General features: G+C 26.4%; 5 protein-coding genes across 12 annotated transcripts; 3 read left to right on the top strand and 2 right to left on the bottom strand.

Annotated features, from left to right (window-relative positions):
* Positions 1–1,935: 1,935 nt before the first annotated feature.
* LOC107165997 (sec1 family domain-containing protein 2-like) lies at positions 1,936–8,775 on the top strand. 4 transcript variants are annotated; one of them, XM_015514469.2, is made up of 12 exons: positions 1,937–2,159; positions 2,254–2,500; positions 2,567–2,764; positions 2,915–3,016; positions 3,202–3,339; positions 3,404–3,585; positions 3,858–4,104; positions 4,377–4,502; positions 4,589–4,790; positions 4,862–4,964; positions 8,096–8,251; positions 8,406–8,775. In XM_015514469.2, exons 2-12 carry the CDS (start codon positions 2,312–2,314, stop codon positions 8,593–8,595), a joined length of 1,833 nt encoding a protein of 610 aa, XP_015369955.1. In that variant the 5' UTR covers positions 1,937–2,159; positions 2,254–2,311; the 3' UTR covers positions 8,596–8,775. The 4 variants fall into 4 exon arrangements, with proteins under 4 accessions (XP_015369956.1, XP_015369955.1, XP_015369953.1 ...); XM_015514467.2 differs by having other exon boundaries at positions 1,937–2,175; XM_015514470.2 differs by having other exon boundaries at positions 1,936–2,500; positions 8,099–8,251.
* On the bottom strand, positions 5,725–7,068 carry CycH (cyclin H). The gene has a single exon (XM_015514471.2). The coding sequence runs from the start codon at positions 6,850–6,852 to the stop codon at positions 5,950–5,952; it is 903 nt and encodes a 300-aa protein (XP_015369957.1). The 5' UTR covers positions 6,853–7,068; the 3' UTR covers positions 5,725–5,949.
* Positions 8,609–12,807, bottom strand: LOC107165999 (uncharacterized). Of its 3 annotated transcripts, XM_015514472.2 has the most exons (6): positions 12,658–12,807; positions 12,326–12,564; positions 12,149–12,251; positions 11,965–12,087; positions 9,482–9,616; positions 8,609–9,017 (listed from the first exon to the last, which is right to left on the bottom strand). In XM_015514472.2, exons 2-6 carry the CDS (start codon positions 12,479–12,481, stop codon positions 8,794–8,796), a joined length of 741 nt encoding a protein of 246 aa, XP_015369958.2. In that variant the 5' UTR covers positions 12,482–12,564; positions 12,658–12,807; the 3' UTR covers positions 8,609–8,793. The 3 variants fall into 3 exon arrangements, with proteins under 3 accessions (XP_015369958.2, XP_089074538.1, XP_015369959.2); XM_089218412.1 differs by having other exon boundaries at positions 12,326–12,785; XM_015514473.2 differs by having other exon boundaries at positions 9,482–9,562; positions 12,326–12,784.
* Positions 12,808–13,893: 1,086 nt separating this feature from the next.
* scat (VPS54 subunit of GARP complex scat) lies at positions 13,894–22,336 on the top strand. Of its 3 annotated transcripts, XM_089218411.1 has the most exons (20): positions 13,895–14,225; positions 14,326–14,431; positions 14,995–15,253; positions 15,391–15,513; positions 15,586–15,688; positions 16,291–16,469; positions 16,539–16,681; positions 17,664–17,763; positions 17,904–18,046; positions 18,140–18,269; positions 18,333–18,596; positions 19,060–19,136; positions 19,215–19,358; positions 19,962–20,157; positions 20,228–20,360; positions 20,563–20,656; positions 20,712–20,974; positions 21,089–21,269; positions 21,348–21,500; positions 21,614–22,336. In XM_089218411.1, the coding sequence occupies exons 3-20, from the start codon at positions 15,074–15,076 to the stop codon at positions 21,744–21,746; spliced, it is 2,739 nt and encodes a 912-aa protein (XP_089074537.1). In that variant the 5' UTR covers positions 13,895–14,225; positions 14,326–14,431; positions 14,995–15,073; the 3' UTR covers positions 21,747–22,336. The 3 variants fall into 3 exon arrangements, with proteins under 3 accessions (XP_089074535.1, XP_089074537.1, XP_089074536.1); XM_089218409.1 differs by lacking the exon at positions 14,326–14,431 and having other exon boundaries at positions 13,894–14,225; XM_089218410.1 differs by lacking the exon at positions 14,326–14,431 and having other exon boundaries at positions 14,981–15,253.
* A 3,149-nt stretch (positions 22,337–25,485) lies between these two features.
* Positions 25,486–26,846, top strand: LOC149058208 (uncharacterized). Its single transcript, XM_089218337.1, has 3 exons — positions 25,486–25,547; positions 25,626–25,769; positions 26,517–26,846. The coding sequence occupies exons 1-3, from the start codon at positions 25,486–25,488 to the stop codon at positions 26,767–26,769; spliced, it is 459 nt and encodes a 152-aa protein (XP_089074463.1). The 3' UTR covers positions 26,770–26,846.
* The last annotated feature ends 223 nt before the right edge of the window (positions 26,847–27,069 follow it).

Below are 27,069 nucleotides of genomic sequence, written 5' to 3'. Positions count from 1 at the left end.
AAAAATAATCCTGTCCTATTAGCAGTATAATCAATCAAATTTGATCATTTCTTTTCTTTTTTTATTGTTAACTGATTGGCTAATTATAGAAAGTAATATTCTAAGGCTACATCAAACTCCATTTTTTTAATATTTCAATACCAAACTTTATGGTACATATTATTATTATGCCTATTGACAATTAAATAAGCCTTTTTAGCAAATCATTTTTTTTCCATTGTTTGAAATAAAATAAAAAATCGAGTTTTAATATTATTCTAAAACAAGTCTTCTTCTTTCAATTAAAAAATAGTTATAAAGACCTAGTAACTCTACAAGACTTAAGAGTTATTTGTTGATATATTAAGTAATACACCTTAATACCTTATACACTGTATTATATTAAACCACTCTTAATATAATTTCAGCGAACTATTTGTTTTCTTTATCTGACCCACGCTCAACATAGACAAAACACATTTACGCAGAATCGTTTTTTCTATGTTTTTAAGTTAGGTATATTAGAGTAAAATCAACCATTACAAAAAATATAAAGAGTAATATTTTTGAGGGAATAACTTTTTTAAATATTGTATCAGAACAAATAAAATTTACAAAATGTTTTTGTTTATTTTGAAAGTCCAATACAAAATCAAATAACAATAAAATATCGATTATCCTTCACATCGATATGTCATTCCCTCAAAAATATTATTCTCTATCTTTTTTGTAATGGGTGATTTTACTCTAAGATTACTTAAAAACATAGAAAAACGATTCTGCGTAAATGTGTTTTGTCAATGTTTGCGGGTGCGCCAGAGAGAGAAAACAAATAGTGCGCTGACATCCTCTTAATGAATCTAAATAAAAATATCGGAAAATTGACCAAAATTAAAGATTCCACTCTTGACAAACTATTTGGCAAGGTTGTTTGGAATTTAAAAAAATATATTCATAAACGTACGAATTAAATAGATTATTATACGAATTAGGTACCTAACTAAAAATATATATATGACATTGATTATATTGTGTTTTACTACTTTATTTTATTTTATAACCATAACACAATGTCATAATTGTCAATTGGAATTTATAAATTAGGTAAAAATATCTATGATGGAGTATACCTAGGTACTAAAGGCATTCACAAGCTCACAGACCCCAGTTCCCGTAAATACTTCACAATATACAAGGTGTTTTGCCGTGTTCGATAAGGATAACTTACAAATGTTACAGCCTTACAGGATATTTTTATTTTTAATTATTTCGGTACTACATTTTTTTGATTTTAGACAAGAACTTACTGTACTATATGGAAATTCTTGGTTTCAAACATTTTCACCCCAAACATTCTTAATTTCGGACATTTTTGTAGACTACGCCTAATTAAGGAGGTACCTACTGCACTAAGCTGTAGATTAGTATAAAAGTTTAATAATAATAATAATAGTAAATATTATTTTATCTTTAAATTATTAAATATTTTAGGTATAAGGTATAACCATGGGCGCAAATTGCTTCAATTTGGTGGGTGGGGGGGGGAGTTAAGCCCTGACTATTTACACATTGAGTTTTTAATAGTTTTTGGGACACTAATATATTGGGGGGAGCTAAGCCAGTAAGCCCCCACTGCGATTAAGGTTATATATAACTTTCAAATTTTAAAGAATTGATGGAAAATTTTAAAAGCAGTACCCTAAAGTTTATATTTTACACTTACTTTTTAATATTTTTTAGATATATTTGTTTATAGTGTTTTACACACGACAAACACACATTTATGACGGCCACGATGTAGAGAAGATTTTTCTACATCGTAAATCGTAACCAAGAACAACAACATTGTTGTAACTTTGATAATATTGATAATATGAGATGGATAAGAACGACACAAGGTCTATGGCCATAATCCCAAAATTCATGACGTTTAATATTGATAATACGATAACATTTTAAAAATATGTAATGTTTACCAATTGGCAATTATTTTTTTTTATAGTAATGTACTAATGTCCAATTTTCTATGATTGTAAATACTAGTATAATATATAATTATTAATATGTAATAAACTAATTTTTATACAAAAAGCAATAAAATATTGTAATGGTAACTCACTACTGAATAATAGCCAAACAGAAACATCTGGCGGGTAACACTTGGATTGTGGCATCATTGAGTTTAGTAATAACTAAGTAATCGTTGTGCATATCTCAATCAAAATTTCTCACTTATGTGTTATGTCTGACACAATATATTGCCTAAAACATTAGGTACATATCCGGTTTGTCTTTCCTGTTTACAAGATTTGTTGAATCGTGAGTAGACCCCATGACTTTCAACGTGGACACTCCATTTTCTGTGATGGCCGACTGGTCTTGGAATGAAGTGTGCAAGTACGCTCGTGAGGCAACAGTGTTCTTAGACGATTATGCTTCAGAGTCACTGCATTGGCACGGTGGATGTGTGCTTCTGTATCGAGCTGGTGCCAAAAGTGTCAAGGAGCTGTCATCATTTGAGGTAAGTTGGTGTTCCAAGAGATTTACCCATGACATTTTTGTTTACTGTTTTATTTCATGTGTGCAGAGTGGCAATCCGAAGGACCGCAGGTGTTTATTGGTTATTGGAAAACCTGTCGACGAACTGGCTGTGATGATCGTCCGAGATGTTTTGAATAACAGTAATTTTAGATATTGTCGTTTTGTTGTTGGATGTGGATTTGAATCATATAGTGTTGAAAAGTTGGAGAATGAACTTTGCAAAATTATCTCAGCCAAGTACGAGGTAGCGTTGCCCATTTGTATTTATGGATTTATATTTAATTATTTGCTAGAATTGATTGTTTTAGAATTTAGAATCTCCATAATATACTTGTTTAATAATGCGATTAATATCATTTTTATTTACTTTTGCTATTATTATATTGTGTTTAAGGATGGTACAGTGGATGTTATGGATATACCAATATCATTGACTTGCTTGTCTCCTACATTATTTCTAGTGCCCCATCTTCAAGACATTCCTTTGTTGATAGAGGTGTGTTGTGGTTTGTTACTGTAGTGGTGCAAATGCGCTTTATTTGTGTGACTAAAAAATTTGATTTACTCACTAGTTGGGTCATGTAGCACTTCTACTTATAACAATTGTGTTATATTTTTTATAAATACTTTTATGATATTATGAAAAAATATCTTATTGAAATTAATGTATTTATTTTGTAGAATAACTACGAAGTGTATGTTTCAAAAATTGCAGCAACTTTAAATAATATATTTAATCATTTGAATGTAAAACATGACCTTTATGCTGTTGGACCATTAAGTGAAGCTGTAACTTATCATTTTTCTAAAATTCAAAAAGTATATACTATGATTATTAAACGTTCCTATATATTTTTATTTTATTTTTATATCTTGATTTTAGACTATAAGTACAGAGTCTAGCCGCCTAAATGTTATTCTTATTGATCGAATAGTTGATATGTATGCCGTTACTGATTTTGCATCTAGCTGTCCATTAGACAAAATGAATATGTTACTGACTAGATTTCCCAAAACATGTTCTGATATAGCAGTTGTTACTGAACCTATGTTAAAAGACTTAAAGTAAGTTGAATACGTTTTAAACATGTTATAGGTACTTATGTCATTTAGTGTTTTTAATTGGATTGGATGGATAAATGTGCTAACACAATCTGATATTACTTTGTCAGTTTAAATTTTAAATTATTATTATTATTATTATGTATAAAATAAAGTGATAGGTGTTAGAAAGTGTAGAATTTAATTGAAGTAAAAATCTTTGTAATGAAGTTTCAAGTTTATTATAAATAATTAAGAAACATTATCTTAGATAAATATAATTATTTATTTTTAAGGTACAAGTCGATTGATGATCAGTTACAAGTACCGATGTGTTTAGCTCCAACACTAAAACCTACACCTATAGTTGAATGGTTATTAACAAAAACTGAAAAGAATGTATTGGCTAGCATAAGAACTATGTTAACTGAAAAATGTTCTGGGCCTATTAAAAAAACTATATCAAGGATCACACCTCAGCTCTTAGAAACTCTTTTAGATGATGAAAAGTTTAATAGTAAAGAGTTTATAGACTTAAAACAAGTAAATATAATTGAAAAATAATATAAAATTAAAATGTAACCCGAAATTATATTCAAAACATTTATAAATGTTTATCAATTTTGGGTTATAAAACAGCTTTTTGATTGTATGATGTCATTTCTGATTTTTGAATTTAAAATCTGTCCATATGTTATTATACAAGTGGTTTCAAATTTAAAAAAAAAATTGAATTCTCATTTTAGTAAATATTATTTATACCAAATCTAGTGAATTATTTATTTCACTAACTTGAAAATAATATAATATTTTAGCAAGTGCTTTGTATTTGTGCTGCTTTAAAATCTCAAAATCTCTCTACAATAGAACTTGCTCAAAATATTGGCAAGTTATTATTACAAAATATTTCAATGGAAAGTGATACTGGCATCTTAACACAAGTGAGTTAATAATAGTTGATGAATTATTAATAATTTAATGTGTAAGTATTTAATATAATTTTGTGTTCATATTTATTTTTAACAAGGTTAGTCAATTGTTTAAAACAAGGAAAGACAGAAAATTGACTGTAGAAATGTTATTATGTATTCTGGTTCAATTGTATTCAGTTGTTGATGAAGATTTTGTAATGTCTGAAGAACATGAAGTAGACTTAGAGAATATTGTTAGTGAAGCCTTTTTTGAAGACTTTGAATTCTTACCAGATTATATAATTAATGATTTAATAGGTACACATAAGACAAATTAAAAAAAATTATTCATTCATTTACATTTAATACTTTTTATTTTTTATTTTTAGGAGTCAATATTAGTACATTGCTGGCTTGTCAACAAGCTGCTGAAAAATTCCTTTTTATTTTAAAACAAATCAAGCGGTCAAGACAGCATTTTAGCCAATACAGGTAGGATTTTATATTAAAATGATTATATACTTATTCAGACAAAATATATATAAATTAAATTTCAATACCTATTAATTTAATTATATTAATAAGAAATAATTAATGATTTAAACAGTTACTATAAACAATTATTTTTATTTTATCAAATTTATCACTGATAAAAATTTTAAGTCTCTGTTATATACTAGAGTCAATTATACACCCTACCCAGTAATTTGTTTTTTGTATAGTAATACTTTTTATTTTGATACTAGGCTAGTATTTATTTCTTCTATTGTTGTATTTATTTGATCTTTATGGGAAATGCTTTGAATAGTTAATCAGTAAAATTATCACTAAACTAGTTTTCTCCCAACAGTAATCAAAATATTTTGTCAATATTAACACATAGTGTTGGTTGGACTGTTATGAAATTTATTTTTGTTTCGTCATCCAATACCATCAATAGTTCAACAGTTTGACTGTGGATTAATCGGTTAGGGGTTAACTGCAGTTTACTACTTACTTATATGTATATCTGAAAGTTTGTTCAAAAAATAACAAACTATTATTTATTATTTTCCTTAATCTATCTTAATTCATACTGTAATACTATAGTGTTATCATCTTATGTAACCATAGAATAGATTAAATGAAAAATCTATCAGATTTTGATCACTGCCTTATGTAATATTATTTGAAATAGAGCATAGGTATTTAATAGTTAATATTAACATAAATTCTTGTATTTTAATATGTTGATACAAAATATGCAATCAAAATTTTTCATAGGTTATATTATTTAATAATCTTATTATAAACGTACAGTTATTATTAAGGTTTTAACAATGTTCAGTATTATACAATTTATATTTATGATCAATATAGGTACCTATCTAATAAGAAAGGAAAAAAATATTTATTTATTTTAAATCATATTGATGATAAAAGTGTTACATTATATTTTTATATTCACAATAATGCCAAAAACGTATTACAATCAAAACTATAAAGAATTATTTAATGCTTCTTGTATTCTATCCTTATACTTTTCACTGAATGGATTGTTCTCTTGGTTCCGACATTTATCTAATTTTTTACTAATACGTGATAGCTCTTTTGTATGATCATCTGCTGTTCTGACATGCAATATTCTTATTCTTCGTACAACTTCTATCAAATCTTTTAAATGCTCAGATCCCTTTTCACCCAATAATAAATCGGTAACATATGAATCCAAATTCTCTTTAATTTGACTAGCCGAATGTAATACAGCAGCTAGTGCCAGCTGAGATGGTGCAAATAATAAACATGCGTCTGTAAATAATAATTTGTCAATGAAACTATCAATGTGAGGACGCATGCGGTCTGGATCGGACATTCGTGTTCTAGTCTTTATATCCAAAAGAAACCCTTCGATCGCCTTAAATGGATGGTGTACTTTGAGATTGTATTTGATCTGTTCCATAAGAAACAATTCATTATTCAGTATCACTGTGGTTGCTCTTGATTGGTTGCCTTTAATGTTGGCAACAAACTGTGCGAGCGACACATTGAACTCATCAACTTTGCATGCCAAAAACAGACATGTGACCATTATTTCTTTGGGATGGTAATCCATGACTGAATTGTACAAGTAAAATCGTTTCAGATAATTTAAAGCTGTTGCGAACACGTACTTTGGCATGGTTGGTTGAAACTTGTGACAGAAATCTCTTAATATGTACTCGTGACATTTCTGTATTATATGCTCTTCATTGGCGTCCAAAAAAAATACGTTTCGGTCATCGGGACTCATGTGCGATCCGAATCTAGCGACGAACTTCTGGTTGGCGTTCTCTCGCAATGCATTTAAATCCATCTCGTCTTTAAATATCCAATTTGCTTTTTGCGTGCTCGTCGGAAACATTTTTCTCTTAACTCGATTAGTGAACACACAAAGAGTAATCAATTTTTATGGATGACGACTATGAATTAGATTTTAAATTAGATTTAATGTTTAGTTCATTTCATACTTTTAATTTAACTTATTATTCCAATTTAATTCAGTTATTATTGAATTTGAATGTTGAAAGCTTGTCAGCACTCAGCTTGATGCTTATTATCAAAAATTGTTGCGTGATTTGCAAGTTGTTTATAATTTTATATTCAGATCCATGAAGATAAGATTATAGTCTTCATATTGGAACAACAGCTGCTAATCATACACGAAAATTCGGTTTACTGATAATAACGATGATAGTTATCTAAAGCCTTGTTGATAAAAGCATTCTTATGATATAGCGATTTACCACAATTTAAATTTTGAGAGTTACTTAATTCTTGAGATCTAAACCGTGCGATTTACTATGTCCATTGTCTAATGAAGACTATAATGTGTAATCATTAATAAATTAATATTTTATTAAGTTAAGGTTTCAACATCCGAGGGTATTAATAAGTTTTTACTGGTACCTAAGGCAAAAGGGTATGTTTAGCTTAAAACACATGTATGATGTATGTAGGAGTGGGTGGCGATCATTTGTCACTAAAAGCCTTGGCGGTCACCCATTTGAGAGGGTTTATTTGAAAATAACACGTAGACAATTGTAATCTTAAAGGCCAAAGTCCCAAAAAGAATTATTTTTACTTTTTTAGAAATGTATCTTGAGGTTTTTTGTAATTAATAATATACTGTTAATAAATCAATAGTTGATGAGTACTTTATTGCCACTAATATTATCGATAAATTATAAATACCGATTAAGTGATATGCTAATTACACTTTTTCAGTTATAACTGAAATTTATTTAATTAATATAGTATAACTAAAATATAAGCATTTTTTTTTTGCATTGTGAAAACTTTTTTCTGACTGCTAAAAAAAATATTGTTCAAAATGATTAGGTAGTTTAGGTAAGTGAAACCAAATAATTGATTACTGTTTATTTTATTTTAAAGTTTTATCTTAAGATGAGCACTTTAATAACAATCTTATTTATTTTATTGTATATTATGTAATGTAATGTTATGTAAAATAACTATAGAAAAATTACAAAATGCAAATAACTTATAAAGGAAATTGAAATAAAATGTTTTGATATTAAATAATAAATATTAATTTATAATTTTAAAACAAAAATCAATTATGGAAACATATTTTTTCTCAACAGAAGACTCTTTTTGAGAGAAAATCCTTATGTGCCAGCAGTATACAGTTCATTTGTTAAACAGCTTATGGATGATGTGTGTAGTCCAATGCGACCTAATCTATCAGTTTTAAACACCAAATCTGATGGAATAACAGACTATATAAAACTTGGATTCAAGTAAGAGTTGTTGAAAATGTTAATCTAATGTTTGTATTTCATTTAATGCAGTTATTATAAAATTATAATATTTCATTGGTTTTATAATAAAATAAGCTTAAAAATCTATGAACAATTTACTCAAGAAAATGGTTTACATTTTTTTTTTTTTCAGTAAAATCATTAACACTGTAAACAAGCATCCACTAGATTGTGACCATCTGATTGTGTTTGTCATTGGTGGAATAAGTGGACACGAAGTGAATTCAATTTGTGAAGCGACTAAAAACTGTGGTATTCGAGTAAGTATAGGATCTACCAGACTATTATCACCATATGAGGCACTGCATTCATTGTTCAAATAAGTTTAGTCACAAATAAAAATTCACTATATTTATTTAATAACTTAACAAGGAAAAACAACATTAATGGTAAAATTGTTCATGGAATGAATAAATGAGCAATATTATTTTCTTTTGTACAATTCCATTCATTAAATTATATTGTCAATGATCCCGAGTACCAATAAAAGTCAATTGTTTATACATGTTGTGGGTTAAATTTTAATCGGACGTTGAATTACTAAACGAATGTAATTTTTCAATGGATAAAGACAGCTGTTCTAGGCTAGCCATGAGGGAGTGCATGTTTTCTGTACCTTTTGTAATGCCTTGTTCGCTGAGCGGATTCGAACCATCCTGTCTCACACCAAGTTCAAAATGTAACCATGCTAAATGTTCTTGTTGTTCACGTATAGCTGTCATTTGTTCCATACTGCAATCCTTACCTAAATGTTAAAATGTATTATATGAGTTAAAAGATACTTATCATTGATCATTATACAATAAAATTGTGAATTATACATCCTTGTTTTAATGTTCATCGGATAAATTTACAAATCATTATTGTAATTGTTTACTATTGATATAGATAATATGGTTCAATAATAACTATTATTTGCATGTTTTTTTTTTTAATAGAGTTGTGTCTTTAAAAATTAGAAAAATACTGTTAAGAGCTTTTTTAAGAATATTAGGTATATTGTATTTATTTTTTTAATAGAGAATACTACAAGTGATATTAGTAACTAGATATTATAAATACAATATATATCTATAATATTTTTGAAGTATGTGAAATTATTTATTTGACTTTATTTAGTAAAAAACATCTTCAATCAACTTGTTTTAATTCTAATCTAACAGCAGGTATTAATGTTATTATGATAATTTGACTTTCTTTAATGCTTACCAAATGCACGTAATTTGCCAGAGTGAAAATCTTCAAGTAGTTGTTGTAGGGCTTGCTCCATTTGTCTGACATCGGTCACATCTGACAAAAAACAATGATGTAGGCAACTTCTATCCATAGTTTGTTCAGATAGTACTATGTGTTTTATATGGGACAGGATTCAACAACAAAAGCAACCAATACACAAAATATGTATAAATAAAAAAAAAAATAAAAAAAAAATAAGCTGAAATAATAAAATATATAACTTATATAAATGGGTAGGTAAACGCTAAAATTATATTATTTTCATTAGAATAATATATGTTCAAGTTATCTATTGACTATTATATATTACTATATTAGTATATGAGAAAAAACTACTACAAGATGTGATGAAGTAATAAAAAAAAGTGTTGACTGTAATGCGTGTATACTAAGTTATAAAGCAACCTATCTACATAAGCTAATTTATGTTATTAATATGTATATATATTATTGACATTTCTTATCATAAAATTAAATTTTTAATAATCATCTTTTCTGTGGTCTAAAGTACTTAAAAAGATACTGAACAATATTATAGTAAATTTAGTTATAAACAAATATAAACTATAGAATCCCTAAACAATATAACAAATGAATAATTTAATTAATTTAATTATTTTAGCCATAAGCTCATAATTAATCATAAGTCAAAATTCAACAAATTAACATAGACCATTATTATTACATTTATGAAAATAAATTGTGGATTAAAAAAAACAACAATTGGACTTGCTTTAATTTGATAAAAAATTTGAGTTGATAATTACATTGAAAAAAAAATTCTCAATCTTAAAACAAAATTATATATTTCAATTTAAAGGAATATTTTTAACAAACAATATGTTTTATCAAATGTTCAATGGAACAATAGAAATGTATCAAAAATAGTTGTCTTTGATATATTGATGTAGTTTTACAGTGAAACCTGTCTTAATAGACAATTGTATATAAATGACAAAATAATAAAGTCTAAGCAAAAAGATTGGCATACTTAGCGCATACCTATTTATAATGGACACTTTTGAAAGTCACATGAGTTTCCCTTATAGACAGGTTTCACCATATATTAACATTTAATATGTTTAAACTACATACTTCATATTATTTTTAGACAAAGGTTTCTTTAAACGGTTAAATGATTCCTTTTTAGTCTGACAAATGTAAATGATGACTCAACAAAAAAATAAAACCATTGAGAATATGATAATTATTTACTAATTTAGGTAGTTAGATGTACTACAAGAGAAGAAGTTTTAGATCTTGAAAATAGTAAGTTTGCCATTGTTAAATTATAAATTATACTTAATAATAGATAGTATAATACACTTGAAATCAAGACATTATATTTATTAAGTTAAAATGTTAAGATTGTAACTAGAAATTTACTTCATAAAAATAATATTTAAAACAACAATTGTTACATAAAATTGTTTCATGCAATAAAATAGAAATATAAATAAAAGAAAAATATATTAAATACCTGAAATAATACTTTCTATCGACCACTGACATTTATTTATAATTAGTGTTTACAAGAATATTTAAAAAAAAAATTTTATTTTGCGAATAAATTTAGAAATTATTATGGAGATACATCAGCCAAATATCAAAAATGGAAACGACAATGAGAATTTATTAATGACTACACTATATTTCAAGTTGCCAAATAAAATAAAAGTATTAAACTACTTTTATTACAAATTTGTTTTGTGTTGCCAATTATTCTTTAGAGAAATTATGGCCTTTAAAAACTTTCAATGCCATAGAAATTGTACTTTGATTGATGAATATAATCGGTTAGAAGTTTTTCTTTTTGTTAAACCAATTCATCCAAATTCTAAGTGTAATATAAATATTATAATGTTGATTTATAAAGGTGAATTTTTAAAAAGTTCACTACTTCAATATAATATACTGTTAACTATTAATGATTTAAAAGCAACAAGATTGGATATGTTATATATGCATAAACGATAAACTTCTTTCCAAAAATATTTAGCTTGATTAAAATAGAATTTGATGTGTTACGTTAATTTAAAATTTTTTTTGTCAATAAAGGACTTAAATATAAAGACATATTGTAATTTGTAGTTGTTAACTTTAAATTTTAAATAAGTATAAGTCTTATATTTGGGAACTTTTACTTCTACATACTTATGCATTTAAGAGATGGTTAAAATATATTAACTTCATGAGATAATAATGTTAAAATGTTTTAAGATTAGCCGGAGAATTCAATATTTCAATTCAAAGTAAATTAGGTTTAGTAGACATTATAAACAATCGAAAATGGTATAATCTATGAAGTATATAAATTATGTGGAAAACTACTTATGCAGGATTAAACAAATGATAATCAGTATAATGTAATAGTAATATAACTGAAATACCTACTTATGTAAGCATAGTATGAAAAACATAAACAGTTATAATAACTTAAATGATAATGAACAAACCTTTTTTATTTTGCAATTTACTAAAATTTGGAGGTGGCGGTCGTGGTGGTTTGTAGTCATGAAGAGAACTGCGCCCTAATCTCTCATTAACACACATCAGGCGAGTAGTACCTCCTATGTCTTCTACAATACAAATAAGTTGAAAATTAGTGTAGTTTAAATTTAAGTATCACTACAAGCATACTTGATGATTGGGTCTGTGGTTTATCTTGGTGTATGGATGAGGTACTAGACAACCTGGCTGTAGATTTGTGACATTCGTTCTTTTGGCTTTCAATAGAAAGTGACTAAATTTTTTGATCAACAAACAATATTTATAAAGGTTGGAAGTATTATGGCGCTGAAAGTACATTTCACTTACATTGCTAGTCTTAGTTCGACTATCTGAATGGGAATGAGCTCTTGGAGGAGGCTTGGGTGTGATAGGAGGTGTAATTTGTGTTATATCAGTTGGTCTGGGTTCTTCATCTGAAGACACCAGTTGTTCCAGTTCACATTCTTCCTTTTCTATAGACATGGTCTGGTTTTGCTGAAGTTATTATATTTAAATTTAAATGTGGACAGATTAATATTACACTCAGTCAGCTATATTCCTTTGAACTGTGATAAAAAATATAAGAAGTTGTTAAACCACTTGAGTTCTCACAATATTGCAATAATATTATTCCAAAACGAACATCAAGGCAAACATACTAAAAATTAAGACCTTGGACAGTGAGTTGAATTATCCACTTAATAGTCAATCGTTATTATTAATTAATAAAATATTGTTACAGACAACTACAAGTTACAACAGTCTACACAACATCAGAGAATATAAATTCAATATTATACATTTATACAGATAACAGATACACAAGCAAGACTATCAAACTAACAAATAGCAATTATTGATAACATGTATTAAGTGTCTCCCAAAACATCGATAATAAAGATTTATTATCTATGTCTCCCAAAGTCCAAAATCCATCGAGATAGATAAGTATTGTTATCTATCCCGATAGATAACTAAAAATAATAAAGATTTATTTAGTTATTTAGAGCACATTTTTTGGACATGTATTTTAGCACTTCAGTAGAACCATATTTAAGTAGACGTGTGCTAATATACTAAAATAGTAAAATGTATTTTGGCTAAAATAGTATTGACGAGACGGTGACATTATTTTCAGACTATTTATAAAACCTCCTCTTCCTTAAATGCATGCGAGTCATGTAAGCATCACCACAATAATTAGGTGTATAAACCATACAAGTTAAAATTAAAAATTATGTGATTCAAAAGTTATATTCTTAAACAAATTTTCTTTTTATGTTTAAACTTTTGAAATTTAATACCAGATTACATGTACGATTTACTTTAAACAAAAAAGAATACCTACTGAAAATTAAAATTAATTTTTATTGATCGTTTGAATTTTTATAGATCCATGCTGAGCTATTTCTCAATGGTTTTAGAAAAAATTGGTAAATCAATTATTAAGATTAATATTACCTATATTTAAAAAAATTAATTTCTATCTAATAATAAATGAAGAGGCATTATAATATGGCCGAATTATTAAACAAGCACATTTTAGGCTATAATTTCATAATTTTACTATAATATCATGATTATTTTTAATTATTATATTGAAAGTTTGAATTTGAAACACGGACTAAGATTTGAAATGTTTAATCATTAATTATTTTGGCGGTTTTGTAATTTGTTTTTGATAATGTGATAATATAGCCTCAATTGCCTCTCCTTAAACTTCTCCTCCAGGAATGCGGCCTCAAATCATAGAGTAATATTATAATATATAATATATTACTCTATGCCTCAAATATAATATTTAACATAGACGTGGCCTATCTGTATCTTTATTATCTATGGGTAATATTTGATATCGATTTTTGTTGTTATCAGAATTCAACGTCACTGATAACATTTAGACAATATTTCCAAGTTTCCAACTAATATTTTTGAGTTAACTTGTTAACAGTGTTGAGTATTGTTCCTTAGAAAATTGGTCTACAAATACATTACCAGTAGGTCTTCAAATTCTTATGGTACAGAAATAATCACATAATACGTCTTAGATTGACGAGTTGTCTATCCACCTGTTGACTAAATGTCAATAGACCATTATACTCCCATCTAAAATCATAAAATATGTTATTGGTGTTATTATGGATAGGGCTGTGACTAGAGAACCAATTTGGCAGAAGTGCAAATTTTGCCAAAATGCCACGTTTGAACATTTGCATCAATTTGAACGGTAAGCACATCAATATTAGACCAAAAATACACAACCTATGGTGAAGTTTATTCCATAATATTGCATTGATTTATATCTCATTTGTATGTTCAAATGCCAGTAATTTGTTCCATGGTGTCTTGAACCACATTAAATCGTAGATGCACAAATTATATCATCTGTGGTAGTAGTGAAAATACTTTTTTGTACTCAAGGTTAATATATAGGTAATATATTATCGCACATCTTTGAATAAATATTATGTTTTACTAATTTTTAACTTTTTTAAAATTTTTGATTAATTAATAGATATTGGCATATAAATATAACCTTTACAAAATTATTGAGAAGTGTAATTTTTAATAAAATCTACAAAAATGTACAATATAATGTAATATAAAATACATGCTATTCTTAACTTGTATTGTATATTATTTTATATATATAAAAGAGTATATAAGTAAATGAGTATTTCAATGGGTAAATTTTGACCCAAATAGATAAAATAAAAATAGGTAGCCCAAGTTGTTATACAAGAATCTAAATAAATTTAATATTAAGTATCTTATTTAATACTAAACATATATTTTATATTAACATTTAACAATTTACCTACATATGCTATTATGTAGTATAAATTGATCATATTATGTATTATACAATTTATACAATTTACAAGAATATATTACTACATTTTCAATTTTTGTTTTTTTTTTTTTAAATCATAGTTGTAAATAAAGCTGTATTAATACATTAAAATATCTAAAAAATTTAAGAATAATTTTTATAGACACTTGTATGAAGTGCATAGTAGAAGAAAAGATGGTCAATACTTTTGTGAGTATGGTGGCACTAAAATTTGCTGCAAAATGTCTAATGAATCTGACTACAAAATACATGTTGTACACAACCATGCATTCCAATCGGTAAATTGTGTTAAACCTTACCGTAAAACATCAGATAATAAACGGCCGACAAATGAATGGAATTTCTACTCAGCTTCCCAAAGTCTTGCTACTGTTTTGAATGATCCAAGGCGGCCTCGATCTGTAAGTTTTTGTTTTTAATTTAATGAACATAAATATACAAAAAAACTTTTAATTAAATTATATTTTAATTATATAATATATAGTTATACAAAAAATAATATATTTTAATTGGAATACCTGCATTTAATTTCTTTTAGAAAGATTTCTTTACTAAGATATGGGGTGATAAATTCACTGATACAAGTCCAATTCCGCCACCTCAACATTTACCTGTAATAAGGCCTCAATACTTCCAAACTTATCTTAAACGTATACCAAAAGTAAGTAATTTATTTTTTAAGTATTTTGAATCTAATACATATATATATATATGTTTTCACCTTGATTTTTAGCGACATAAAAAACTTGTGGAACCTCAACAGAAAAAAGATAAACAGGATTATCCTTCAGAAATCCTTCAACAATTTCCAAATTTCCGATTAAATAAATCAACAGGTTAGATTAAAAACATAAATTAATGTTTATAATAACTCTAGGCAAGAAAATCTAATGGAAACTAAACTAAAATAATTCATAAAAATTAATTTTATTAAGTTTGTTAGTTGTATAAATAATTTTATAATATTTTAATTAGATATGATATTATATCAAAAAAAAAATGTTTAACCCAAAAGTTATAATTAAAGCTATATTTTTTATCAACAAAATACCATATTATTCAAATTCAACATAAGACATTTGTTAGATAGTATCTTTTTTTTGGAGAAAATCCCTTAGAACTTTTATAAGGTTAAAATATAAATAATGTTGCATAAAATATTTACAGTCATACTTATTTATCTACATTATTCAGTGTTTGAGTATTTTGCAATCAAAATTATTAACTTCAATATAAATAGTTATAAACTGTGTTACCAAATATCATTGTGTGTAATTAAATACACAGAAAAAAAATTGTTTTTTTTTTACTTTGGCTTTTTTTCCTATTACCATATTTTATTATGTGAGCTATGTAATCTAGTTTCTAAGCTTATTCTCAGTTATATTATCTAAACTGAGAAACATTAAATGTATGCTTAATGTTATATTATTTTCAGACAGGGTAAACTATGATTTATCTGAAGTTCCGCCTATATTTTTGGAACCTCATTTTGATCTCAGTAAACGTGAAACATTATTTACTGTATTTCCCAATATATTCATCACATCAGATACCCATGTAAATGATGTTACTGCTAATATTAGAATATCTGATAAATCTATCCATGAAAAAAAGGTAATTTGTGAATGTTTTTAATGTGGTATGTAGATTGAATTTTATGTTTTTCATATTGATTTCATTTAGTTGAGTCATTATTTGGATACTGTAGAGGTAAAGATTGCACAACAGGTTAGTTCAAAATCGGAAGCATTTTTTCATACAATGACATCACATGATACTCTTATGGAACAAATTCATTTATCAATACAATTGGCTCAAAACCTACGGTAGGTATATACATAGGAGATTTTTTAAGCATGTTCACCCTATTTTTATGCTTAAATAATACATTAAGTCAAATTATAATTACAGAATTTTTAATTTCGCCTAAAGACCATATTTTTGAATGCTTGATATTTTTTTGATCAATTAAAGATGGTCCCGCGACAATACAAGCTTCTTATTTTTAAATCAGAATCACATTTTTTCATTTTTAATTGCTCATATAATTTTTTTGCTGAGAATTTTAATGTATCTGAATAAAAAATTAATCGAATATTTTTTGAGTTATTTGGATAACTGTGCTTAGCATAATTTATCTATGGTAATGGGTTAAGTAGGTAGGGGGCTTGGACAATTTGAAAAAATTAGGAATAACTTGATTTATCAATATAAATAATTCTTAAGAATGATGCATGTACAATAAATATTAGATCTGATATTGCTTATAGTTTTTATTTATATAAAATCATTTTTAAGTATTAATATAGTTAGTTTAATTGTAATAACTTAAAAACTGTGTATCAGAATTTTGGCTTGAATAAATTAAAATATTTAAGAAAATCATTTGCTAAATAATTTGCAGTAAAAAGGGAGGATGATTCTTATTTAAAAAATAAAATTTTTCACAAAAAAGACAGACATTTGAAAATATGGTATTTAGGTATACATAAAAATTTTAAAAATCTGAATTTGTATAATTGTATAAATGTACTATTGAAGGAAAAAATAGAGGCGAGCATACTGAAAGAATCATCTGTATGATATAATTTAATATTTGAAATTTTAATATATTTTTTTTTCAATGTTTAAATATAAATATGTTTGAGTCATAGTAACTTAATAACTTAGTATTCTTAAAAATATATTTCATTTGAAGTAATAGATCTTCAACACATTGTTTTTGATTTGTATTTAAAGTATTTGATGGTTAAATAAAACTGTTATAACTTACAAGAATTAATTTTAACTAACATTTTATTTATTTAGTTGTAGAATCAGACAAGTGAATGAAAAATTTGTGTCAAAACCATTGTCAATTTTAAAAACTAGAACTACCATTTCAAATCATACCAATATTATTGAAAAGGTATGAATAACATAATAATAATAATAATAATAATAACCTTGTAATGTGAATAATATATTAATATGCACCTTATGAAAAGATATTTATTATTAATTTTAAATATTACTGCTTGCATCTAACCTTGTTTTTATTGTTAACAGTTGAAATTAATGGCTACAGTTTACCACACACAAACAACTATTCAAGTACTACTATCAGCTGCTGATTATGTTGCTGCTTTAGACTTAATTTATACCACTAAGGATTTATTATCTAAGGAACTTTCTGGAGTCCATTGCTTCAGGTATAATGATTATTATTGCATGTTATAACATTGTTTTTCAAAGTAACATTAAAATAATATTAATAATTTTCAATATTTCAATTATTATTTTAGGCATTTGACATCAGAATTAAATGAAATTATTAAAATGATAGATGCCTTAATGGCTGGTGAATTTGAAAGATGTTCATCAGCAGACCTCAATCGCCCATTAGTAGGTACTGATACAGAGGTTTTGGAAAAAGTAAGTTTTTCATATCTTAAACAGTACAAGAATTAATTTAATCATTAAACATTTTTTCATAAGGACAAATTATTTTCAATACTAATGGGGATGTTACGTCGTAAAAATTGGGCATTTTTAGAAGCATATAGCAAAGAATGTGAAACAGCAATAAGTGCTGCAATTAAAAAAAGTGTTATTGATACAGTTGCAAATAGTGATGTTGATCATCAGATCAATCAGTCGTCAAATTTAGAAAGTTATTTGCATTGTTTGACTACTAATGAGTGGTTGAATATGCTAGAAGACTGTTCTTACACTTTGTCTCTTCTTTTACGAAGAATAAAGGTCGGTTAAAAGATTATTAAATAATTTTTCTTGATCATTAAAGTGAAAAATGTTCAATGGCCATACCTACATTGATTTTATTTATGCATTTTTTTTTTTTTAAATTATTTAATAAACATTTCGTAATCTAAGTTAGGTTAGTTAAATACAAAATAATGAAAAAATTTTTTATCTACATTTGTAGTTTTAACTATTCTTGAACAATACTGGTTTTAACTATTTGTAAACTTATTTTGTTTTTTCTACATTTGATAAACTAATTATTTACTGGCTTACTGCTTAAAATAATTTATAAATAATGTTTTAATGATTTAAAATTTGTAACTGTTGATATTGATTTGATTATTTAAAATAAGCTATTCAACTTACAAATTATAAATTTAAAATTTGTAATTTATAATGAAATGACTATGTACATTTGTGACCTAATAATTTATTACATCTATTTATTTATATATTTTAGGCAGGATATAATATCATGCAACATGCTCTTAATGTCAGTGCTAAAAAGTTCAATAGCCACAATGAAAATGCTATTGAGTAAGACATTGGCTTGTTAACCTAATGAAAAATATTTAATATTTATTAATTCAATGACTAAAATACAATTAATTTTAGTTTAGAAGAACTGTCGTTTGACTACAACCTGAGTGAAGAAGATTATATTAAAGTTAGAGCAAAGCTGACAAATCTTTTAAACTCTATAACCGAGTGCGCTGTTGTAAAATATGCTCAATTAGTTAATAAGAGTTCAAGTTCCAAGTATGCGCCTTGTTTTAAATAAATATTGTTATAACCAGGGCTCGGGACTTAAAGCATTTGCTTATTTTTATGGATTGACTTAAAATGTAGCATAGTGCTATGGAATTGTATGTCATGTTATAATACGTTTAATTATGAAGTTTGAAAGTGCTTTTTTTTTCGCTTGTTTCAGCGATTTTTCAAAAAAATGCTTATTTCCAGTTTTTCTGATTATTTTTGCTTATTTGACCAGTATTTCTACGTTTTTTATAAATATTGTTTACATTTCATTTTCCAGAAAATCCCTCGGAAAATCCTTAAAGTCTCGAAAGTGAAGTTTAATTTAATTTATTATGTTATATATAAAGATAAAGATTTATTTTTATTTTATTTTATTTTTTTATTTTTTTGTTTTTTGATAAATATTTTTGCAAAAATTTAAGTTTTTTAAATGCTTATTTGAGTGCTTATAATGTTGTTTTTAAGAGCTTTTTTAAGCGCTTATTTTAATGATGTTAAGTGCTTTAAGTCCCGAACTTTGGTTATAACTTATTAGTTATAGTTATTATATATAATTATAATTAATCGCTTAATATTTTATTGATGTCTTCAATTCTTTAATAGTGCTGAGGGTGAACAAGTTAGTGGTATTAACGAACAACTTAATGGAAATGATGAATCCAGAAATTATTGTTTATCAGATCAAAAACAGTTGTTGCGGTTGTCTGAATGTATAAAACATTTGAGTGAATGTTATGTAGAAGTATGCCCTAATCAAGATGTCGGATTTAAAATATTACAGACTGCCATGCAATCAGAGGTTCTATTCTTGATTACAAATAATCAATATTAAGTCATAATATTTACATTTGTAATATAAAATATTTCAGGCCAATAATTTCATAAAAAAATTCCACACAGAGAAAATCAACAAACTGCAATTACTTTTAGATAGCGAAAACTGGCGGCAAAAAGTTGTACCATCAGAATTCCAACTCTTAGTTGAATACATTCAAACTACTGGTATTTATGTTATTGACTACTTATAATTTTTAGTATGATTTAGAAATTTATATTTAATTTACATATATATTTATATTTTAATACAGTTAATTATATTAATTTTTGTAAGCTAATATAGTTCAATTAAAATTGACATTCATTTTTTTTTTTTTTTAAGCTTTAAATAGATTTTCGTCTTAATATGTCATGTAATATTTTTCAGGTCAATTTTCAATGCCCAAACCATTATCACCAAAGACATCTACTAAACCAGCTCAGATATTGATTGTAAATGATGAAAGTTTTGCAGTGGTTGGGTAAGTTTATTTTTATAACTGCAATCAGAATAATATAATGAAACTATAATTTTAGAACTGTGTTACTTTTGATTCAAATGGTAACCGAGTACTGTACAAAGGCTGATGAGATAAATTTGGCCGCACAAAGTTTGTTACGTTATGTGTGCGATATTTTAAGAGAGTATAATTCTAGATCATATTATTTAGTATTGCAAGCTAAGGCAATATCAAACAAGACTGGTCTAAAGAAAATAACATGTACTAATTTAGTGTTATCACTTAGAGCTTTACAATTGTTACTATGGATAGTACCTTACATACAAACACATTTTTATAGTAAGTATCACTTATGACTTACATAAACTTTGTATTTGTAAACATATAAAATTATCAAAAAGATTTAGTTTTTACTATCTGTAGTATTTGTTTATATTTAATTTTTCTTTAAAGATTTTTTGGAAGAATCTCAAGTGAATACTATACTGAATAGAGTTAAAAACGATATAACAAAACACATCAAAGACATACAAGACAAACTGCATGATATTGTTAAACAGATAATTGTGCAACAAATGTCAAACTGGGAGGCTAAACCTCCTATTCCGTCCAAATCGTTTCAAAATATTTGCAAGTATGAATTCGCTGTTTAGACAATAAACTTTGATGATTTTAATATTACTTTTTATTTTATTGTACTTGATTTTTTTAGGCACATATGTAAACTTCACGAGGCCATAGCAAGTATATTGCCAAAAATTCAAATTCAATACTTGTATAGACGAATTCATATAACATTTAAAGAAATCCTACATGAATGTATAAACAAAATGGATAATACTAATAATGATGGGCCCTTACGCGGGTAATTTAAATGTTTAATTTACACCATTTTCACCTAAGATACAACATTTTCTTATATAGTTTAAGAATTTTATTATTTTCTTTTGATTATTTGTTGAAAATTAAAATGTTTAGAATTGTGTCGTCTGAATTAATGTTTTACATTAAGTCATTAGAAAGCATTGATGCATTACCCAAAGAAGAAATGGCATTGCAGTCAATGAACGATATATGGAATGAAAATTTCTTAACGAACAATGGTCATTAATAAAACTACACAGAAAAATTTAGTTGAACAAATTTGTACCTATTTTTTAATGAGTAAACATTAAAGTTATTTTAAAAATAATTTTGTTTTATATACAAGTTGATATAAAAACTAACATTAAACCAATGTAATAATAGTCCAATACTTCATAATATGTTTTATCGAATAAGCTGTTTGTTTTATTCAACAATTTTTTTCTGTTTTATTGATATTTTTATAATTACATGAGAGAAGTTATGCATTAACATTTAACCTTACATCCAATTACAAAAATATGTTAATTTTTATTCTATAATGCTAATTATTACTATTATACCTTATTTTATTTTTTTGGTTTTCATATGTCAGATGTTTATAAGAATATTAATCATCATTGTTTTTCAACTCAGTATTTAATTATTTTAGTCAGTTGGTATAATGTTATAAGACTGAATATGCTTAGTCAGAAAAAAAAATTGGCCTATAGAGCATAATAATGGAAACTTAAGATTGTATAGTCTATGATTTTAAAAACTTTATAAAAAAATGTCTACATTTTCCTGTTTAATATTTCCTAAATATCCAATAAAATAAAATAAATATGATTCTAACTGTGCATTTATAGTTTGTAGTATCATTTGGACAAGATGAGATTTGTATTATTGAGTTTAAACCTCAAAGTTCTGTGTATTTAATATTTTAATGGAAAATAAATTTAAGGTATAGAATGATGTTATTAAAATTCATATAAGTATGATTTGATTTTGAGAAAAAATTATTTTAATTTTAAAGTTTCAAACTATAAAAGTTTCAAATCGCTTCTTTTAAAAAAAAAAATATTTATACTCATTTAAAATTGTTTGTTTTGTTTAACTTTGTCAAAATGCCCATACAATTTGATTTTTATTATTTAATAAAATGTGAAACTTAGCTTAATCGGTAAATATATTATAAAATATAGCACTTGTACTCTACTGTTGTACTAGTAACTATAAAAGTATAAAATAAAACTATAGAGTATAGGTTTATTTAAAATTACCAAAATATTTAATTTCGGTAAAACGTTTAAATGTATGATTAGGTAGGTACATTGTGTAACTACTGTAAAGTCCAAAACACAACATAGAATATTTTACAAAAATGATTCATGAATCGTTATTGTAAACATAAAATGTTCCATGTTGCGCATTGGACCTTCAGGTAAAAATTAATGCGCAAACACCGACCATAATATTCATATTTTAATTTATTATTTGTTATTCATAATATTGATTTTATAATATACTAATAGATTTGACCACAGGAGTTTTTGGTGATTAAAATCTGTCATCTTCTATATGAAACCTATTGGATAACAGCATAATTTTAATCAACAAAACTCATATGGTCCAACTTATATGTATATTATAAAATCAATAGTTATACACTTATTATACATAATACATAACACTAGCTGTTCAAACGTCAAATTGGTTTTCTTCAATGTCTGCCTATGTTTAGTGTAACAAAACCAATAATCTGTCATTCATGTTATTTTTTCTTATTAAGAATATATTTTTAAAAATTAAATTACGTACATTTTATTCAATGTTTGTTAAATTAATTTTTTGAGTTTCTGTATAATGCATAAGAATGTTATGAACGCTGAGTAAACGATCAGTTGCTGTTGCAACAAATAAAATATTATAATCAATAGGGCTACTCCGAGCTCGTGACACGTCATTTGATCCGATAAATAACGTCCGGAAATAAATAATCCGGTAGATAATAACCCGGCGACAAAATAACCAGCATCAAAAATATCTCGTGACAACGATAACCGGCGATAATCAGTTTTTTGGTTTTCGTTTTGTATCTTGTATACAACACACATTAATACCTCACAGGTTTTATTAAACGTTTTTCGACATTATTTTTAACAAAATTAAATATGCCACTGCCACTCACATTTGTTAAAAGTCAAAATGGCAAAAAACTTATTATTCAATGGATGTTTACATACCATACATCAAAAATACGATGAAAAAATTGTGTGACGTTGCACGGAGTATAAGAAATTTTCTTGTAAAGGCCGATGTCATACTAAATTACTTCGAGGACACTTGGATTGAACGGAGGAAAAGAAGTCCAATTTTTCCATTTAATATATGGAAATATTTCCATGAAACGACCAAGCACAAATAATGCAGTAGAGGAGTTGCATTATGCATTTAATTCTTCCATAAGCCTCCATCATACAACAATATGGAAATTAATTAATTTTATTAAAACTGAACAAAACTTGGTGAAAGCTAAAATAGAAAATAATAATTTAGGAGAGAGCCATAGCCATGCATCAAAAACAAAAAAAATATTAAGATTTGGACCAGCGAATAAAACATATTGTATTAAATTACTAAAGAGGCAATATAATAAATTATTTAAAAAGCATTGCTCATAATTTAAATTTTTAATCATTAAATTATACATATTTATCATAGAAAAACAAATATATTTATCCTACAATTTTATTATTATTATAGGTACTTACATTTATATTTTTATTATATATATATTTTTTTTTCTGACTCAATAATATTGATTTTATATTATTTATTCTTAATTGAAAAAACAATTACATTTTTACAGTCAGTAATTTTAATTATCTAAAACTACCAGACATTTTTAACCCGGTTAATTATGAGTACAGGTTATTTCTGTACCGGATCTAGTGACGCGGGTCATTTGTAGCCGGATATTATTCACCGGATCAAATGTCGTGGAACCTTCTGAGCTGACGGTGGAAAACTCCAATCTGATGTCGACAACGGCGTACCAGCCGCGGTGTAGAGTAAATCCACAAAATCTCTACCTCGTAGCGTCAACTAACTAATAGTGAACCTTAAAAATCGTAATAATATAATAGAATAAGATTGTGCATGGCTATTATATGCTGAGTCTAACAATTATAGAATTTTTAACTATTAAGAAAATATGATATGATTCTTATAAAAATGATATTAATCTTATAATGATATTATATATATATTATTATATTATATTTTCATGATTTTTAAGATAGGGTAACTAAAGAGATAAGAGATAGATGATTGATGAATCATTTTTGTAATCGTAAAATGTTTTACGTTGCGCTTTGGATCTTCAAATAAAAATAAATGTTAAAATTGTCATCAATCGACGTGTAATAATTTACTTATTATACACAAATCGTAAAAAAATTTTAAAATTTAATAAAAATTAAACGACAATATGGCAAAAAAGTTAACATAGTTAATTTGGTGACGGAAATCATAGACAACATGTTGCACGACACATTCAGACTATGGACTGAACTTTTCGGACGGTTGGAGACAAGGATCGGGGTTGCCATATTGAGACTATACTGATGGGATTTTTGCTTGCAACTTCGGCCATCCTCGTCGTTTTTGGGACTAACGCCATGGTGTTGAGCAACATAATCGGATTGATTTGACGACAGTGTCATTAATGATTCCACCATCGAAGTGGTAGAACTACACTTCTGCCGCCGCCGCCGAAGCCCAAAACAAAAGTTCGCGTACTGGTTGACGTTCTGTGTAGTGTGCAGGGGTCTTGATCGTGAAGCAAATATTCGGTTTCGTCTTATTCTTATTTCCGTGGTACTTTTGTGACCTAATTTTATTACATCTATGAATTTATATATTTTGGGCAGGATACAATATTATATAATGTAAAATGTAAAATGGATTAATAATAATAATAACGTAACCTAACATGCAACATGCTCTTAATGTCAGACGTCAGTGCTAAAAAGTTCAATAACCACAATGAAAATGCTATTGAGTAAGACATTGGCTTGTTAACCTAATGAAAAATATTTAATATTTATTAATTCAATGACTAAAATACAATTAATTTTAGTTTAGAAGAACTGTCGTTTGACTACAACCTGAGTGAAGAAGATTATATTAAAGTTAGAGCAAAGCTGACAAATCTTTTAAACTCTATAACCGAGTGCGCTGTTGTAAAATATGCTCAATTAGTTAATAAGAGTTCAAGTTCCAAGTATGCGCCTTGTTTTAAATAAATATTGTTATAACCAGGGCTCGGGACTTAAAGCATTTGCTTATTTTTATGGATTGACTTAAAATGTAGCATAGTGCTATGGAATTGTATGTCATGTTATAATACGTTTAATTATGAAGTTTGAAAGTGCTTTTTTTTTCGCTTGTTTCAGCGATTTTTCAAAAAAATGCTTATTTCCAGTTTTTCTGATTATTTTTGCTTATTTGACCAGTATTTCTACGTTTTTTATAAATATCGTTTACATTTCATTTTCCAGAAAATCTCTCGGAAAATCCTTAAAGTCTCGAAAGTGAAGTTTAATTTAATTTATTATGTTATATATAAAGATAAAGATTTATTTTTATTTTATTTTATTTTTTTATTTTTTTGTTTTTTGATAAATATTTTTGCAAAAATTTAAGTTTTTTAAATGCTTATTTGAGTGCTTATAATGTTGTTTTTAAGAGCTTTTTTGAGCGCTTATTTTAATGATGTTAAGTGCTTTAAGTCCCGAACTCTGGTTATAACTTATTAGTTATAGTTATTATATATAATTATAATTAATCGCTTAATATTTTATTGATGTATTCAATTCCCTTTCATGCCCAAATTTTCAGTTTACTCTAAAATATAAGTTCTAAAATCATACTAAATAGTCTAATAACCGCTAGATAATACTAGTATCGATTGATATCATGTAAAAATCATGTTGCTCATAAGCAACTCTGGGTATGAAAGGGCTTATAGTGCTGAGGGTGAACAAGTTAGTGGCATTAACGAACAACTTAACGGAAATGATGAATCCAGAAATTATTGTTTATCAGATCAAAATCAGTTGTTGCGGTTGTCTGAATGTATAAAACATTGGAGTGAATGTTATGTAGAAGTATGCCCTAATCAAGATGTCGGATTTAAAATATTACAGACAAGATCAAGGAAGGACCTCTTAATTGATTCTATAGAAAGATTGAAAGTTCAACTGAAGCTCGTTCGTTTTTAATCAATTACTTACCTACTCTGAATAATTATAATTTAGTTCCTATTTTAAAGACACTTGTAAATAAAAATATATGATCAGTCTCGCGATTATTGATCCCTTAATACTCTGATCTGTTTCAAAAATCTAAAGATGACCCTTTACTCGCTGATCCGAAATCAATCTTAACTTCATTTATATCTGTTTTTATATACCGCTTCAAATGTTTTCGTACATACCATGTTTTGAAGATATTTTCATATTTAAATGTTGAGCTTCCTGGTGATTGATTGAGTTAGTCCCTAAACGACATTAGTCTGATGT

Source organism: Diuraphis noxia, unplaced genomic scaffold, assembly GCF_037042655.1.
Source record: "Diuraphis noxia isolate RWA-SAM2 unplaced genomic scaffold, SU_Dnox_SAM2 contig0002, whole genome shotgun sequence".
Classification (NCBI taxonomy): domain Eukaryota; kingdom Metazoa; phylum Arthropoda; class Insecta; order Hemiptera; family Aphididae; genus Diuraphis; species Diuraphis noxia.
Note: the sequence above shows the minus strand (reverse complement) of the source record. Positions and strands in the feature narration are given on the sequence as shown.

Coding starts and splice junctions, on each gene's coding strand:
- LOC107165997 (XM_015514469.2), top strand. CDS start 2,312: ATGACTTTCAACGTGGACACTCCATTTTCTGTGATGGCCGACTGGTCT. Junction 4,965..8,095: donor CAGCATTTTAGCCAATACAG/GTAGGATTTTAT, acceptor TTTTCTCAACAG/AAGACTCTTTTTGAGAGAAA. Junction 8,252..8,405: donor TATATAAAACTTGGATTCAA/GTAAGAGTTGTT, acceptor TTTTTTTTTCAG/TAAAATCATTAACACTGTAA.
- CycH (XM_015514471.2), bottom strand. CDS start 6,852: ATGTTTCCGACGAGCACGCAAAAAGCAAATTGGATATTTAAAGACGAG.
- LOC107165999 (XM_015514472.2), bottom strand. CDS start 12,481: ATGTCTATAGAAAAGGAAGAATGTGAACTGGAACAACTGGTGTCTTCA. Junction 12,088..12,148: donor ACCACAGACCCAATCATCAA/GTATGCTTGTAG, acceptor TTTGTATTGTAG/AAGACATAGGAGGTACTACT. Junction 9,617..11,964: donor TAAATTGCAAAATAAAAAAG/GTTTGTTCATTA, acceptor TAAAACACATAG/TACTATCTGAACAAACTATG.
- scat (XM_089218409.1), top strand. CDS start 14,137: ATGGATAGGGCTGTGACTAGAGAACCAATTTGGCAGAAGTGCAAATTT. Junction 16,470..16,538: donor AATCTATCCATGAAAAAAAG/GTAATTTGTGAA, acceptor GATTTCATTTAG/TTGAGTCATTATTTGGATAC. Junction 18,597..19,059: donor TTCTTTTACGAAGAATAAAG/GTCGGTTAAAAG, acceptor TATATATTTTAG/GCAGGATATAATATCATGCA.
- LOC149058208 (XM_089218337.1), top strand. CDS start 25,486: ATGCTCTTAATGTCAGACGTCAGTGCTAAAAAGTTCAATAACCACAAT. Junction 25,548..25,625: donor CACAATGAAAATGCTATTGA/GTAAGACATTGG, acceptor AATTAATTTTAG/TTTAGAAGAACTGTCGTTTG. Junction 25,770..26,516: donor AATAAGAGTTCAAGTTCCAA/GTATGCGCCTTG, acceptor AAGGGCTTATAG/TGCTGAGGGTGAACAAGTTA.